General features: G+C 44.7%; 1 protein-coding gene across 1 annotated transcript in view; it reads right to left on the bottom strand.

Moving 5' to 3' along the window:
• Positions 1-17,500, bottom strand: part of mycbpap (mycbp associated protein) — a gene marked incomplete at both ends in the record, with an annotated part of 20,495 nt that overhangs the window by 491 nt on the left and 2,504 nt on the right. Inside the window, 14 exons of the mRNA XM_079498359.1 lie at positions 2,881-3,060; positions 4,921-5,048; positions 5,216-5,343; positions 6,362-6,507; positions 6,667-6,765; positions 9,445-9,591; positions 9,873-10,060; positions 10,370-10,562; positions 11,507-11,615; positions 12,825-12,934; positions 14,366-14,484; positions 14,936-15,086; positions 15,683-15,798; positions 16,463-16,643. Coding sequence (XP_079354485.1) covers positions 2,881-3,060; positions 4,921-5,048; positions 5,216-5,343; positions 6,362-6,507; positions 6,667-6,765; positions 9,445-9,591; positions 9,873-10,060; positions 10,370-10,562; positions 11,507-11,615; positions 12,825-12,934; positions 14,366-14,484; positions 14,936-15,086; positions 15,683-15,798; positions 16,463-16,643 — 1,995 coding nt within the window. The remainder of the gene's footprint in view (positions 1-2,880; positions 3,061-4,920; positions 5,049-5,215; positions 5,344-6,361; positions 6,508-6,666; positions 6,766-9,444; positions 9,592-9,872; positions 10,061-10,369; positions 10,563-11,506; positions 11,616-12,824; positions 12,935-14,365; positions 14,485-14,935; positions 15,087-15,682; positions 15,799-16,462; positions 16,644-17,500) is intronic.

Raw genomic sequence — 17,500 nt, forward strand, 5'->3', positions numbered from 1 at the left:
CACACACACACACACACACACACACACACACACACATGCAGTTCCTCAGCTCTTCTTTGCTGAGGTATGTATTTGCAGGTCAACACGTTCTATCACAATTTTTTCGAAGGAGCATCCTTAGTGAACTGAATAGGGATAAAAAGGAGAATTAAAGTCCACTGCTCTTTAGAATAATTTAATGTCCCAATCCACAGAGAAAGCTGGTCGTTGAAACCATATTGTGGTTTAATTCTGAAACCTGAGTTGAGCAGCAGCAGCCTGCTATCCAGTGTTGTTTTCGACTTTTCGTCGACTAAAACTATGACGAAAAATGTTCGTCAACTACCTTTTTTCACTGACGAAAACTAAATGGAAACTAAATGAAAACTAAGCCATGGTAACTATGACTAAATATATTGGCACTTTTGTCAACAAATAAAAACTAGACTAAATGTTAGGAAGGGACTAGTGGACAAGAGATCCAGTATAAGTCATTTTACACTTGGTTGCATGCTGAAAATAGTAGATCTACAAGCTCACAACGCGTCACGCTGCAACGCGTTGTGAGCTTGTAGATTGGCTATTTATTATTTTCAGCCATTGTAAAATCAGCCATTACGGCGGTTATCAAGGCCCGCCAAAATACATTTTAGTCGACTAAATCACCTGTAGACTAAATTCTTATGATATTTAGTCGACTAAAACTAGACTAACGCTAAAACATTCCGGGTGACTAAAATGTGGCAGCGGTGGCCGAACGGATTGCGGAGCGGTCTTGATACCGGAAGGTCGCCAGTTCGAATCAGCGGTCCGACACGTTAAAATTACCATCCTTGAACAAGGCATTGAACCACTACGATGAAATGTTCTATGAGCAGGGCCTGGCTGGAAACAAGTTCTTGAGCTTAGCCCAGATACCCTGGGTAAATATAGTAATCATTTCATTTCATGTGACTGAAACTAAATGAAAACTATTCAAGAGACTATGACTAAAACTAAAATCAAAATTTGCTGCCAAAAATAACACTGCTGCTATCCTCTGCAGTGACTGAGTGATGTCCACAATCTGGACTGTGTGTGTGGAGGAGAGGAGAGGAGAGCGTGGTACCAGCCTCTCTACGTCATCCACGCTGCTTAAAACATGCGCATGGGCACTGGGACAGGCAGGTGCGTTTGACAGGTGGTGATACAGCCAGGGCGTCCATGCTGCTGTTCTCTGGCTCTGCATAGTAGCTACATATTAGGCTGCATTACCGGGCCTGGCCGGGCCTGAGACCCCTCCTCTGCCCTCCACCCACACACACGCCCCCTCGTACAGTCACTGACTCACCGTAGGCGTATAGGCTATGTGCAGTCCATGTGTACATTCTTACACAATAATAAGCTAAGGGCAGGTCAACGCATTGTTCGAGTTGTCAGGAAAACACCTTCTGCACTAACAGTATAGGCATAGGCCTATATGTTAATAGCCTAAATACAACGTTTTTGGTAAATTTAGAAAATGAAATAAAGTAAAACATATAATGTGCCTATAGCCTAATCATAGTTAAAAAATAATTATAATTTGTAGGCCTATTCATTTTTCACCGCATGCTGCCTATGTGCTTACCGTGAGCACTCATCTCCTGCCTTCCACACCGCGTCTCTCTGCTTCGTCCTGCTCTCCTACTCCACAACGTCGACCTGTCCGCTGGAATAGACTCGTATCAGGAGCCTAGGAGGCTACGAACCGGCTGAACTACCGCTCACTCCCGCCGTTGACCGGTAAATGTAGGAAGCCAAGCAGCACCTCTGCGTTTTGAAGATCCGTGAACGGAGCGAGAAGGGGAACGCCAGTCCGACGGACGGGATGCTGCAGGCCTAGCAGCGTCCTGCTACCCGGTCCCCGTTCAGCGGAGTGGTACAGGAGCCGGATGGGAGCCGATCGGCCAGACGTGAAATCCGCATACGCATAGGACAAGGATAACCCAGCGTGCACGCCAGAGCCGCTCATCTCTCACTCAATCACTCGCACACTCGGGCACCCCCTCCCCCCCACACACACGCACACAGGCACCGCACAGCATACCGGCAGTTAGCCATGCAGGCAGGCACGCATACAGCACACATACACAACGACAACGGGGTGCGAGAGCGGCGGGGACGGGCACGCGTGGTTTGCGGAGTCAGCGGTCCCGTTAGCTCTGGTCCATAGCTCTAATGCCTTCAATGCAACGGCATCATGAGCAGTAAGGCTATGGACCAGAGCTACGGTCCCGCACTCCCGTTAATGAGCGAGCGTCAGTGTGTGCGTGAGAGAGAGAGAGAGAGAGAGAGAGTACACATTGTGTGTGTGTGTGTGTGTGTGTGTGTGTGTGTGTGTGTGTGTGTGCGTGCGTGTGCGTCTGTGCGCGCGCGCAACCGTGTGTGCCATTGCTTTTGCTTTGGCATTAATGTAAACGTATTCTCGTTTTCTCATGCCGATAAATCCCTTTGCATTGAATGTGTGCGTGCACACGTGTGCTGTTTTAATATTTTTAGACATTTATTACAATACAAAGTACTGGATATAAATTACACAATATTTTTGACAAAATGTATCTCCTTAAGCTCCTCCACCAGGTCACACAGAGACTCCACCAGACCTCCCATCAGAACATGCACCTAGACAGACAGACAGACAGACAGACAGACAAAGCAGGTAGAGTCAGCATGTTTTGCTACAAGTACAACCACCAATATTATAAATACAATAACTATATGAAGAATACGCAAACAAAGCTTGTACGTGCGCACACTCGCGCGCACACACACACACACACACACACACACACACACACACACACACACACACACACACACACACACACACACACACACACACACACACACACACACACACACACACACACACACACACACATTGGAAGCACTGGCCTGCTGGTGCAGAAGTCTCCTGTATTTGTCCCTGATTTCTGGTCTGATGCCGTGGTCATCACTGCAGGGGTGCTGCTGGTCTATGGTCAGTGACGACACTTTAGCCTGATCCTTCTCCCCCTGCTTCCCCCCCTCCAACGCTCCCCGGCCTTTCTTGCTGCGCTCCTGTTCACAGGGTGGACAGACAGACAGACAGACAGACAGACAGACAGACAGACAGACAGACAGACAGACAGACAGACAGACAGACAGACAGACAGGTGTGTTACATCCAATAGGCCAGTCGTTGCATCATCATAATCCAGGTTCGAACAGTGTGACATGGACAGAAATCATGAGTTTTGGATCATTTGTGAAGGCATTTGCGGATGGCGATGTCTGGTACAGGTGCCATGAATTCAACATTGTGGACACAGGCGGAGAGCAGGTGTGCATTCTCACACATGTCTCTGTTTCCATGGCACCCAGTGATTAATAGGCTGTGGCTCATGAGTCAATCGCCATGAAGAGACAGAGGGAGAAAGTCAGACAAATAAAGTCAGAGACAGACCATTTTTCAGACTCTAGTCTAGGAGTTAATGTATTTAAATTCTCTCCAAACTTTAGAAATAGATGAAATACAAGCTCACAATGCGTTTTAGACCTGCGATTTTGTATTATTAATATGAACCATTTTGGGTCACTGAGCTGTTCTTTTTTTGTCTCCACCAGGCCGAAGGCATGGGGAGAGAGTATGTTTTGCACTCCGTCCGTGTGTCCGTCCTTCCGTCCGTCTGTTACCAGCTAATCTCCGGCACCGTTAACCCGGTAGATGCCAAACTTTGCACACACACTCCCTGGATGCCAACGATGAACCTCTGCCCCACATATTCCAGAACGGCCTGTTATAGCGCCACATGAGGCAGCTTTTCACATTTTTTACCTAAAACTGCACCGATCTGCGTGAAACGTTGCATGCACACTCCCTAGAGGCCAAGGACAAACCTTTGACCTGCATTTTCCGCATCTGCCATTTATAGCGCCACCAGGAGGCCGACTTTTGTAAAACACATAACAAATCGTTACACAGTATCTCTATGGTCATGTGCTCATGTCGGATCTGTCCGATATTTCATATTCCATCCTAATTGGCTATAATTGGCTTTCACAGTTTGCAAGATTGCCCCGTTTTGAACAAAAGCCTCAAATCATGAACACAGCATGCAATTTACGTGGAATCTTTCACACATTTTCTTACTAGGCTGAGGAATATATCCCACCCTTTTCACATTGGCCTGTTATAGCGCCACCAACAGGTTGATTTTTGCAAAACACATTTTTGGAACAAAATGCCTCAAATCATCCAATTGCCATCAAAGGCGTATGAAGAAATGGCACCCTTTTCACATTGGCCTATTATAGCGCCACCAGGAGGCCACAACCTGACCTGGCCTGGTGGAGACCTGTGCCCCGAGGGGCACTTTTTCTAGTTTATAAATGTTTTTTTTTGTGGCTTTCACCTTTATTTTATATTTTTTATGGAGGGACAGACAGTAGGCTGACAGGAAATGGGGAGAGATGCAGTAAAGGCCGTCAGGATCGGGAGTCGAACCTGCAGCACACTGCCAGACTGGATTACCAGCCAAGGTGCCTACCGCTGAGCCACGGCACTGAGCTGTTCTAACTAACTAGTAACTAACTAACTAACTAACTTACTAAAAAAAAAAATAATAATAATAATAAAAATAGCCTAATAATTCTAATATTTTTCTGTGAGCTATTATGAGCTTAATGAGCCAACAATTAGTAATAAGGATGACCCTATGAAGGTATGGATCAAAACAGGTTTGATGTGGGATGCGTAACACTGAAATGTACAGTAGTTAGTTACACACACAAATGCACACCAAGGAAGGCATTTTCTCATGTTCTCAATCAATATCCTTATATAGATATCTGCTGCCACCCAGTGGCATGAGATGGTATTGTTTTGTCATACACATCCTGTAGTCAGGTACACACATGCATGCACAGTTTTTGTCGAACCTCTGGCAATTTCTCTTTTGCCGACTTAGAAGCTCCTTTTTTGTCTCCTTTCTTTTCCTCCTCCTCAGTGGCGGCCATCCCTCCCTTTTTCTCAGTCTTCTCTTGTTTCTTGAGCTTGTCCTCTGAATCTAGATCACATCACAATTCAGTGGTACTTAGATACTATATTAGTGTGTGTGTGTGTGTGTGTGTGTATGTGTGTGTGTGTGTGTGTGTGTGTGTGTGTGTGTGTGCGTGTGCGTGTGCGCGTGTGCGTGCGTGCGTGCGTGCGTGCGTGCGTGCGTGTGTAACTCACATGCATCAGTGATTTGTGGGTGCTGTGATTGTTCTGTCCATGTATCTGTCTCTGGGAGCCCCAGTAGTTGTCTGAGCCTCACAGCCTCAGCAGCCATTCTGTCCAGTAGCTCCCTCCACAGCTGCCGCCTGCAGAGAAAGAGAGAGAGATAAAGCATTTATCAAAACAAACTGCCTAAAAGTAAACAGCAAGACATGTTCTTCTAATAACACTTCCCTGTGAATAACATATTGATGATGTCATATATCAATGAAGACAGTCTGAAGGGACGGCAGAATGGTGGAATGAAATTATGATTTCACAAAATGTGAAAAAAGAAAAGAAAAACAACAACAACAATATAAATATATAATAAAATAAAATAAAAGTGCAGTGAGAAATAAAATAAAAAAAACATTGCGGGAATCAACATTTAAAAATCATGGAATTGCCTTTCTATAAAAGTATGTTTTAAGAATAAAAGTAAAAGTAGTGATTTAGTGCAGTGGTTCCCAAACTCGTTATAGATATGCCATGCAGGGACCCCCATAAGAGAAGATTTTTACGGCTCTAGCAGTGATTCTCAACCCGTTTAAATTCAAAGACCCCCAGTTTGACATGCATATTAGTCTACAGACCCCAATTTAATGGCATTTCTATCTCTGATACCCCAATTTATATTGTTAATTTAACATTTGATTTGATTTGATTTGATTTGATTTGATTTGATTTGATTTGATTTGATTTGATTTGATTTGATTTGATACAATATAGAATACAATAAAGCATACAAAAGAAAGTCCCAGGAGGAGGCAAGAAGCCCTCGGGGGCTTATAGCCTACAATGCCTCTACCTATATAAGATACAATAAAGACATAACAAGATATAAAGAATTTCCATAAGACATGATTGCAGTATATGAAAAAATAAGCCTACTTGAGAATTTGTTTGAAAGTAATCACTAAAAGGCTTGGGGATGGAGTTGGACTTGTGAAAACCATAAGTGGGCGGAGCTTTAACAATGACATTTTGACCACTGAAAAATCCTGTTCCCTCCCTGAAGTTTATTGAAACCAGCTGAGTGGGTGCTATCGACATTCTGAACCGGGTTCCCAGATTGCATGTGATGTGGTAGTGTGGCATTTTGGTGATGGATGTATATCTCACCCTATTGTTACTGATGTCAGAGGTGCGTGTTGGAGCAGTGGTCTAGATAGCTCCAGGAGCAGGGAGTTGAGCTGACACAGACCCCTGTCTCTAGTTAAGCTGTCCTGAGCAGAGTCCAGCTGCTTCTCAGGTAGAGACAACACTGCCTGCACAACAGCAACACAAGAAACGCCATCACATGTGGCTTCAGGCCACAACAACAAGTCCTTCAGTCTTACAGAAGAGGGCACACAGTTTACACATGCTTTCAAGTATTTTCTGATGTGTCATTCCTAAGTAATCAAATGAATAGTTTATGACTCTACCTGTCTCAGTGTGTGAACAGAGAGATTCCAGATGCTTCCTGGAGACACCTCTTGCCACAGTCTCTTCAGCGCCTCTATTGGCTCAAAGTGGTACTGCAGCTAAAACAAAGTTTTCACAGTGTTATGTCCAGACAGCAGTGGAAGTTGAGAGGATCATTTTGATTTCAGTTTCAAAGGAAGAGTACAAGAATATACTACTTGGGAGGAGGCATGGGGAAATACATTTGAAAGTAAAAGTAGGCACAAATAAAAATGTATACTCAAGTAAATTACATATCCTCAAAAATGTAAAGGAACAATGCAGTATTAATCAAATATTTACCACCTCTGGAAAACAGCAGTATATAGTTTGTGTTACAATGTACAGAAACCTTGTGTGCAAAGCCGCTATTTTTCAGGAAATGAAAAAAAAAAATCTGTTGTCCAATGTATCCATCAATAGTTATTATTTAGTCACACGTATTAATTTATTTGTTAAATAGGCTACTATATTAAAATTGGCTAATGGGAGGGACCTTTATTATTTATAAAACTCAGACATACTGAACCACTTTCAACCTGGTGCCTCTATTTTGGACACGTCAATATCATAGAGCTATAATATATCTAGAGAACAGATTGAGGAGCGATAGCCCCCCCCCCCCCCGCTATTCACTTCAATGGAAGTTGCTCAGTGGCGTTTTGAAGCCACGACTAAAGTCTTCCGGGTAGTACCCCTCGAGCGTTGATATGATTGGCTGGCTCCTATCATAGTACCCCTCGAGCGTTGATATGATTGGCTGGCTCCTATCATAGTACCCCTCGAGCGTTGATATGATTGGCTGGCTCCTATCATAGTACCCCTTGCGCTGTTCTTGTGGTACCTCTGCGTCACGTCCCACGTCACGATAACCTGGACCCAGCCCGCCTGCAGTACCAGTTTTTGACCAGTAGGGACGGCGGCTTAACATTGCCCAGCCATTCTGCAGGCTTAGTCAATACAGGCAAAAAACCTTCCAGCTGTTCTGGTTGCTTTTGCATGACCTGAATTATCATTTCAGTCACCAAGATCTTCTTCAAGGTCTTGTCTTGGTGAACAAAATTGTCACTGCATGCTCTATCTTATGACAACTGTTGAAGACAACATTAATGATCTCCTTATATGGGTATATGGGTCGGTGCAATGTAGGTCAGGTGTGAGGGCCACGTAGAGGCCTGAAACTCTAGTATTATAATACCCGGGGAGCACTAAAATTTGTTTTACTTTTTGGTTTGCTTGTTAGTGAAAGGGGTGTTTAATCATGACAGTGGGACAGTGGCTCACCACAACACTTTGTTCTATACAATCCCTTCTTCTTCTTCTTCTTCTTCGAGAGAAGGGATTGTATACGTATTCACAATGCGGACAAAATAATCAATGGTAGAGAAACATCAGGGTGTACTCGTTCTCCATTCACACCAATTAAAGGCCACACTGATCCAGATGGGGAGTTTCACTGATCCCTATGCTTTGTATGAGTGTGTGTGTGTGTGTGTGTGTGTGTGCACGTACAGTACGTGCATGCGTGTGTGTCAGACACTGCTACAGTACAATAGCAGCATCTTCTTCAGTTTTTGCAGGATCCTCCTCTTCATTTTCCTCCTCCTCTCCCTCTTCAGCAGCAGTGTCAGTGTATTGTTCCTTGTGTTTCACCGCCTCTTCTTTTCACTTCAGGTCCATCTTGTTCCTGCTTCCTCTTCTTTTCTGGTTCCTTAGTTTGTGACGCCCCACATCTCCTTTCCAAAGTCTTCAGCCTCTTTCATGTCAAAAGTGTGATATTGAAGTTGTCGAAGATGGTGCCAGAGTTTACACTACACTACAGATTCAAGTACAAAGTGTTTCCTTACATACTGTCGATTAACTTAGTGTTAAAATATGATGCTTTGTATGGTCCCGTACTTATTCACTGCCATGCCATCTCGCTGCGTTTTGACCTTTCTAGCGATGAAAAAAGCGCATCGTGGCGTTTTGACCTTTCTAGCGATGAAAAAAGCGCATCGTGGCGTTTTGACCTTTCTAGCGATGAAAAAAGCGCATCGTGGCGTTTTGACCTTTCTAGCGATGAAAAAAGCGCATCGTGGCGTTTTGACCTTTCTAGCGATGAAAAAAGCACATCGTGGCGTTTTGACGTGGCGTTTTGACCTTTCTAGCGATGAAAAAAGCGCATCGTGGCGTTTTGACCTTTCTAGCGATGAAAAAAGCACATCGTGGCGTTTTGACCTTTCTAGCGATGAAAAAAGCGCATCGTGGCGTTTTGACCTTTCTAGCGATGAAAAAAGCGCATAGTGGCGTTTTGACCTTTCTAGCGATGAAAAAAGCGCATCGTGGCGTTTTGACCTTTCTAGCGATGAAAAAAGCGCATCGTGGCGTTTTGACCTTTCTAGCGATGAAAGGTCAAAGGTCAAAAGGAAATTATCTGTGATGTGGGATATTGTACTATTGTGACATGGCATAAGTGTTCTATAAAAATATAAATATCGGACCGGGAAAAATCGGCATCGGCAGATGCTCAAAATCAAATGATCAGAATCGGATCAGGAGCAAAGAAAACATGATTGGGACATCCTTAGTTAACACCTCTATAATTCAATTCACTTGAAATTATTACAATAAAAAAGATGCATGATTGAATAACAATATGCATTGTGTGAAGCATGTGAAAAGGCAACAGGGGTATCCCTGAACTCTGTGCCTCAAACCTCCTGCATCAAAACAAAGGAATCATCATTCAGCTGAAAGCCATAGGCACTACTGTATACCTTGGGGTTTCTGCAGAGGAACTCTTGTTCTTCAGTAATGTACAGGTCAGCAGGAGAGCTACATCTCTCTGGGCTGCCAACTCCTTGCAGCAGCTCGTATAGCAGCGACTGACATGTTTTTTCAGCCACCCTTCTCTGCAGCTCCATCTGGAGGCACATGGATGTGCACGTGGCCACACACACACACACACACACACACACACACACACACACACACACACACACACACACACACACACACACACACACACACACACACACACACACACACACACACTTTTTGGCTGTTTGTATTTGTATATTAAATGCTCTTGATTCACTCTCAAATTCTCACACACACACACACGCACGCACGCACGCACGCACGCACGCACGCACGCACGCACGCACGCACGCACGCACGCACGCACGCACACACACACACACACCTCTATAGCGTGTCTCTTTTCTGCCATAGTGTCCTGGTACACTGCCAGTCCCCGCAGTGTCACCTGCATTGAGGCTCCACCCAGCAGCACAGGGTGTGTGTTGAGCTGCCACAGCTCTCTCTTGATGCCTGGGACCTCTGACTTGAACGTGAACTCCACTCGTTGCGTGTCTCCCGGTAGGATTACAGCTGCATGGGGGTGGAACACAACATGCGTGTGAATAAAGGTTTGGCGTGACAATGAAACACTGATCACAGTATAGCTGACGTAGGAAGCAGGTAGCAGAAGCAGCAGCAGGTGTTTCTGGCTGGCTATGTTGTGTGTTTGTGTGTGTGTGTGTGTGTGTGTGTGTGTGTGTGTGTGTGTGTGTGTGTGTGTGGGTGTGAGTGTGAGTGTGCGTGCGCACATGTGTGTGTGTGTGTGTGTGTGTGTGTGTGTGTGTGTGTGTGTGTGTGTGTATTTTCCCCAAGGGCACCTAATGTGCCTGTATGTACCACCTGTAGAGGAGTTGAAGTAGAAGTGTGGAGTGGTTGTTTGTGCCACCATGTTAGGAAAGCTGCATGGCAGCTGCAGCTGCTGCCAGCTGTAGTAGATGGCGGTGCTGCCCTCATTGTGCAGCTCCAGATGAGACGAGGCTCTCTCTCCAGTCAGGGCCTCAAAGTTCATCCTGACACTGATCCCCACCTCTCCCTGGATGGGGTTTATACTCAGGTAAAAAAAGAATTCCAAAGTACAAATTATGAAGTACATCAGGCCCCTGAGTGTACAGTAGGCTACTCAAGCAAATGTACTGAGTTACAGTCCACTGATGTTGAGACAGTGAGGGAACCAGGAGAGAAATCAGTGGTGTAAGGAAAGGAGACATAACTACTAACTATGAAAAGCAGCAGGGCCATGTCATATATCTGTCATTCAGTGTTCAAATGAACAGGGAGACAGGGAGGGGAGGAGAGCGAGAGGGGATGACGTGCACTAAAGAGCCTTTGTCTCATTTGAACACGGATCAGCTGCTAGAACTATAGTCTATAACCTTATTTATGTGGTATGCTGTGCTGAGCGCTCACACAATTATTTAACTATTACCTGAAGGGGTTTATTTAGCAAAAAAAGGCTGCTGCTAAAACAGCCTCCATGGCAACATTAAACACAGTTGTCTGTGGATCACAAAGCACATGCCACACAACTGATCAATCAGAATCAAGAGACTCCACTTACAGTAAGTGAGTGAGTGTCTAATTGGTCTAATGTCTAATTGGTCTAATTCAATTGGCGTAGATCTACGTCAAAGGCGAGGAATGGGTTAACATTAGAGTCTTGCAGAAAACAGGCATCATATAACACATACACACACCGTCTCCACACCATAGCGCAAAACATTCTTAAGCTGCGCACTTCTTAAACTGCGCGCAGCTTAAATTCTGAGTTTTTAGACAGCTGGTGGATGGAAAAGAAGCTCCACCTCCGCGGAAGACTTGAGCGGAGGAGAGCGTTTCCGGGAATCTGGCCGTCGCGCAAGAATTCCGCGGAGGTGGAGCTTAATTTCCATCCACCAGCTGTCTAAAAACTCAAGCTTTAAGCTACGCGCAGCCGAGAACGTGCGCAGCTCTTTTGACCGTGTGGCAGCACCTACATACCTGGTGGGAGGTGGAGCTGCCAGTCCAGTGGGCTGACTGGCCACAGAACCTCAGGGCCGGGATCAGCAGAGTGTCCAACATGATATCATCAGACCGAGCCAATGGATCACTGTAGAGAGGACCAATTTAATGGACAGTTAGGAAGGGCGGCAATCATCAAAATATCCCTGCCCGCTGCTAGTCTTGGAGACAGTCAGTCAGTTAACGAGCCACTCTTGTAGCTGTCAGTCAGTCAGTCAGTCAGTCAGTCAGTCAGTCAGTCAGTCAGTCAGTCAGTCAGTAAGTCAGTCAGTCAGTCAGTCAGTGTGAGCGCGGGCAGCAGGGCACAAATGAAGCGACAAGAAAGCGCTTAGAGCAGGCGTCTCTTCTTGGTTTTTAAACAGCTGGTTGATGAAAATTACACTCGCACGCGGCTTCAACTTGTAATAATAATAATAATAATGGATTTTATTTATAATGCACTTTACATTCCTCAGAATCTCAAAGTGCTACAGTAGGCATAATATATGAAACAATAGGTAAAAGCAGAAAGAAAAGAACATTACATGATTAAAAGCAGGAAACAAAAAACAACAGTTAATGAACACGAGGTCAGGGAATAAAATCAGTGGGTTTGGGGGAAGGCCTTATTAAACAGGTAGGTCTTTAGTCCTCTCTTGAAGCAGTCGATTGACTGTGGCACTCTCAAGTGTGGGGGGAGAGCATTCCACAGTTCAGGGGCAGCTGTGCAGACCAACTTGTAGCATCGCTGCGTCGGCAAAGCGCTTCGTTTTTTTTTGCCGATGCAACAAGTTGAAGCTGTGCGCGAGCATCATTTCCATCCACCAGCTGTTTAAAACGGAGCTGTGCAACTATGCTTATTATTATTGTTATAGGTACTGTACTGAACTCTAGTGCAAACCCCCGGTCACACAGCGCTAGCCGCCCAACAGTGCCACCCCAGGTCACAGAGCGCTACTGCATTTGTCCGTGCGGAAATGGACACACACCACACGGACACACACGGACACACACGGACACGCACACACACACACACGCGCACACACACACACACACACACACACACACACACACACACACACACACACACACACACACACACACACACACACACACACACACACACACAGCTGCGTCTAGGCAACGCTCAAAAACCCAGAAGATACACATGCTCTGGGCGTTTCTTGACACGACAGTGTAATTGTACCCTCAGTCAATCAGTCAGTTCCACTACTAGTCAATCATTTAAACAATGAAATTCAAACATCTCAGTCAGTCAGTCAGTCAGTCAGTCAGTCAGTCAGTCAGTCAATCTTACTGGTTAATTTCCTCCTCCCTCGGCGCCGCCTCCTCTTTGTCCTCGTCCAGTGACGGGATCTCACACACTGTGATATAAGTGATTGGTTTACCAGCCAACCCATCAATGTCCTGTACAGACAGAGTGAAACAAAACAGAGTGGGTACAAACCCAAACAAAACAGCATTATTCGAACGCTGTAGCGCTGCTGCTAGCACGTACTGTACAAAAACTATACAGCTTGGCAGAAAATCAAGCACCTTAAGCAATGTTTTTACTTGCACCAAACCGTAAACGCTTTGCCGACGCTACAAGTTGAAGCACTAGCATCATTTCCATCCATCAGCTGTTTAAAAACCCAGAAGAGACGCCTTTCTTTCTTAACGCCTCTTGGCGCTACTCTCTAGTCATACCTAATCTGTGTGTGCATGTGTGTCCCCAACATATCAACTTAAAAGTCTTTATCGCCAAGGACCCATGTTGCCAGTGGGAACTCGGTTGGATCTGCTGTTGTCCAAAGAATTTAGATAAATCCATAAATCCCTATACATGGAGTATTGTGATGTCATCAACATGACATATATTACTGATGTCAAACACTGGACTGGACTCCAGACAGATTGAGATCACCATACATGGGCATAGAAGGGACATGGGTACAACGGATACTCTGACAATGGGTACAACAGGTATTGCATAACCGGAGGGAGAATAAAACAAACAGATTTAAATGCTGTTGGAGACAAATGGAGAGTTCTGATCAACACCTGCTACTCAAGATGTTTAATTAGGTTTAATGGGCACTGCTTGTGCACAGATGTCCCCATGCAGGCATGTGTGTGAGATCTAGAACTGGCTGTACCCCAGGACCCACAGTGATAGAGTGATTGTCATGCTGAGAGCACCACAACACTGCTACTCTATGGCCGGGCACGCACAGCATCGGGTTTCATAAATGGCTGATTATAATTTAGAGTTTAGACCATGTAGCTGCAATGGTATACGGTTCTGTCCAAAATACAATTTGGTGTACATGCACATGCATTCCACACATGCACTACAAATCAAATTATTGATACTGCAAAAGTGTCTTTACAGTCTTTTAACTTATATAGCAGCGAATAGCGAGTGTGCGTGTGTGCCCTGTTGTGGCTTGTTAAGCGTTTACAGAATGGTTAAACACAGTGTGCCTTCGTTGTAGCGAGAATACAGGCTGGTTGGGAACATCAAGGCAGCTTGCCAGCAGCAGCAGACAGAGTGCCATGCAAAAATACTTATTATGTAACACTACCCATGTGCCAATTGTCAAAAACTAAACAAGAATTATCAAAAGAAATCAGCAGAGGCGCCCTCCCATAGTTCAAGTTCAAACAGCTCCCCTGATTGGTTGAGGGATACAGAGAGCAGTGAGCTTTCAGAGGGCCCAAATTCACACAGATTGGATTTTCTCTCACACCATTTGAGTCACTGATAGCTGGCAGAATGTTAAGAGATTATTACAGTATTACTACGTGAATGTCGCCTACTGCACCCACTACATGTTTGTCTGAGTTGTGTGTTACCGGCAGGTTGTAGTCCAGGTCTGCCAGAACCTCTCTGAGCTCCCGGTGCTGTTTCTCCAGGTACTCACTGTGGATCCAGGCCTGTGCGGACGGACGCGACAATTCAGCACCAACGTTTCCTGAAACAACACAAATTTAACTGTGGAGGCAATACAGTCTCCACAATATTATTGTTTCCGACCTCCTGTTAGTCCGTCCGATTACTAACACTATCCCAAACCTAACTCTAAACCCAGTCTCACTCTCAACCGGCTACGTAGGTTGCTAACCCGAACCTCAGTCTTATGTCGGACTTCTGGGCAGTCACTGAAGAGGCTGCGTGTGTGTGTGTGTGTGTGTGTGTGTGCGTGCGTGCGTGCGTGCGTGCGTGCGTGCATGGGTGTGCGAAAGCATGCGTATACATGTGAATGCACATGTGCTTGCTTCCATGCACTGCTCATTTCTGAGTCATACGTAGGTGTTTTACTTACATTATTAATTACATTATCTGGTGGTATTTAACACAGCACACATGCAATAATAGCATTTAAATTGCTTGTTTGTGTGTGGTTTGTGTGTGTCTGTGCATACCTAACTCCTGCCGCGTGATGAATGGCCGCCCTACACGTGCTACCGCCTCTCGCACCCCCTGCTCCGTCCGAGTCAGGGTGGCAGTAATGCCACTCTTCTCATCTCCATAATGCTGAGGAAGACTCCAGAACTCACTGCCCACACGGTAGCCCTGAGACGCACGCACGCACGCACGCACGCACGCACGCACGCACGCACGCACACACACACACACACACACACACACAGTACACACATGCATTTTTTTTTTCAATTTACTTTTTATTGAATTTTAATCAAACATACATGTAAACGAAAAGACTATACAACAAAACAAAACAAGACAATATACGTACAATACACACAAGGGGAGATATCTGCCTCTCTTCTCTATTATATGACCATAATACATAAGTACCTCAAACAGGTGCATCTGCTTCTACAGGTTAAACAGATTTAACTGAATTTAAACAGGCAGGTCTTATGGTAGAGACATAAGTAATCCATCTAAACCAGTTATCTGTGAAGACTTCAACCTGACCTCTAAAGCTGAATGTAATTCTCTCAATAATAAATAAAATATACTATAGATTAAATCAATCCATTCATTTATAGTTGGAATAACATTTGTAAGCCACTTTTTTGTTAAGGCTTTTTTGGATGCCACCAGCAATACCCTCAGTAAATTCTGATACACATGCAATTTTTCAAAGGGCAGAGCTCTGATAGTGATGTTAGGACAGTGATTGGATCTCATGCTAGTCTTACATATCCAGACTGTATGGTTGGCAGGACTTGGCTCAGAATTTCTTTCTGCTCCTGAATTTGTCTGAAACGGTCACCTTGGTTCATCAACAAGTTCTCCACTGGCCTATGGAGCAAGCCTGAAAGAGACAGAGGTTTACAAAAGAGACAAAGGTAAAACAAAAATGAGTCTAAAACATGAGTCTCTGACTGAACCCACAGTTAAACTGCTGTGAGGACTGACGTTGACTAATACATCCCCTCTTTACTGGACTGTGGCCGAGAAGAGCTGTGGCGTCTGGCTCGATAACGAGAGAACAGCGGTGACCATTCTTTGCTGACATGCAAAATAATGATCAATTATGTTCATGTTCTTTTACACTGTGACCTCTATGCAGACATTCATTTAGAACAATTTATTCACCTCTCAAAGTATGTTCTTCATTATAATGATCTTACTTATATAAATAAATTGTGGGCAATTTAAGCTGGTAAACATCATAATGTGTATCTATCTATCTATCTATCTATCTATCTATCTATCTATCTATCTATCTATCTATCTATCTATCTATCTATCTATCTATCTATCTATCTATCTATCTATCTATCTATCTATCTATCTATCTATCTATCTATCTATCTATCTATCTATCTATCTATCTATCTATCTATCTATCTATCTATCTATCTATCTATCTATCTATCTATCTATCTATCTATGGTATCTGTCTGTCTGTTGCAGCTATTCCCATGGCTGTTGGCTGATTCTCGCTCTAACCTAAGAGCCTTTGATAAACTCACCAGATAAGAAGTCCTCCTGACGCCGGCGCTGCTTTATGCATGTATTCCAGTGCTCCAGGGAGTTGCTCTGGGTGTGTATGTGGCCTGGAGGAAGCACGGAGCATTCCTCCACAAGCATACCCTTCTGAACCCGGGTTTCAGCTGGATGCTCTCTGCTATGATCCGGGACATGACTCAACAACTGGAGGAAGGAAGGATGTATAACACTGACTAGGGCCCAAGACCAATATACATGGGGCTGATTACACTGACTAGGGCCCAATACCAATATACATTGAGCTGATTACACTGATTACACTGACTAGGGCCCAAGACCAATATACATGGGGCTGATTACACTGACTAGGGCCCAAGACCAATATACATGGAGCTGATTACACTGACTAGGGCCCAAGACCAATATACATGGAGCTGATTACACTGACTAGGGCCCAAGACCAATATACATGGGGCTGATTACACTGACTAGGGCCCAAGACCAATATACATGGGGCTGATTACACTGACTAGGGCACAAGACCAATATACATGGGGCTGATTACACTGACTAGGGCCCAAGACCAATATACATGGGGCTGATTACACTGACTAGGGCCCAAGACCAATATACATGGGGCTGATTACACTGACTAGGGCCCAAGACCAATATACATGGGGCTGATTACACTGACTAGGGCCCAAGACCAATATACATGGGGCTGATTACACTGACTAGGGCCCAAGACCAATATACATGGGGCTGATTACACTGACTAGGGCCCAAGACCAATATACATGGGGCTGATTACAAATACTGTAAGAAACGGAGAGGGCAGACTGGAACGCAACAACACGACAACTAAACCAGGGGACATAATACACATGTAAATAAAAAACAATGAATGAGGCAGAAAGACTAAACAATGACAGAGGCAGAGGTGTATTATTCTGCAAAAGCTTACCCCAAGCACTGATTATTCATTCATTCGTTTTACGAAATGGACAGTGGATTACAGTAAATGGCCTTTTGAATATTTTTTTCTCTGATATTTTCTAAAC

This window comes from Electrona antarctica, assembly GCF_951216825.1.
Source record: "Electrona antarctica genome assembly, chromosome: 4".
In the NCBI taxonomy this organism is placed as follows: domain Eukaryota; kingdom Metazoa; phylum Chordata; class Actinopteri; order Myctophiformes; family Myctophidae; genus Electrona; species Electrona antarctica.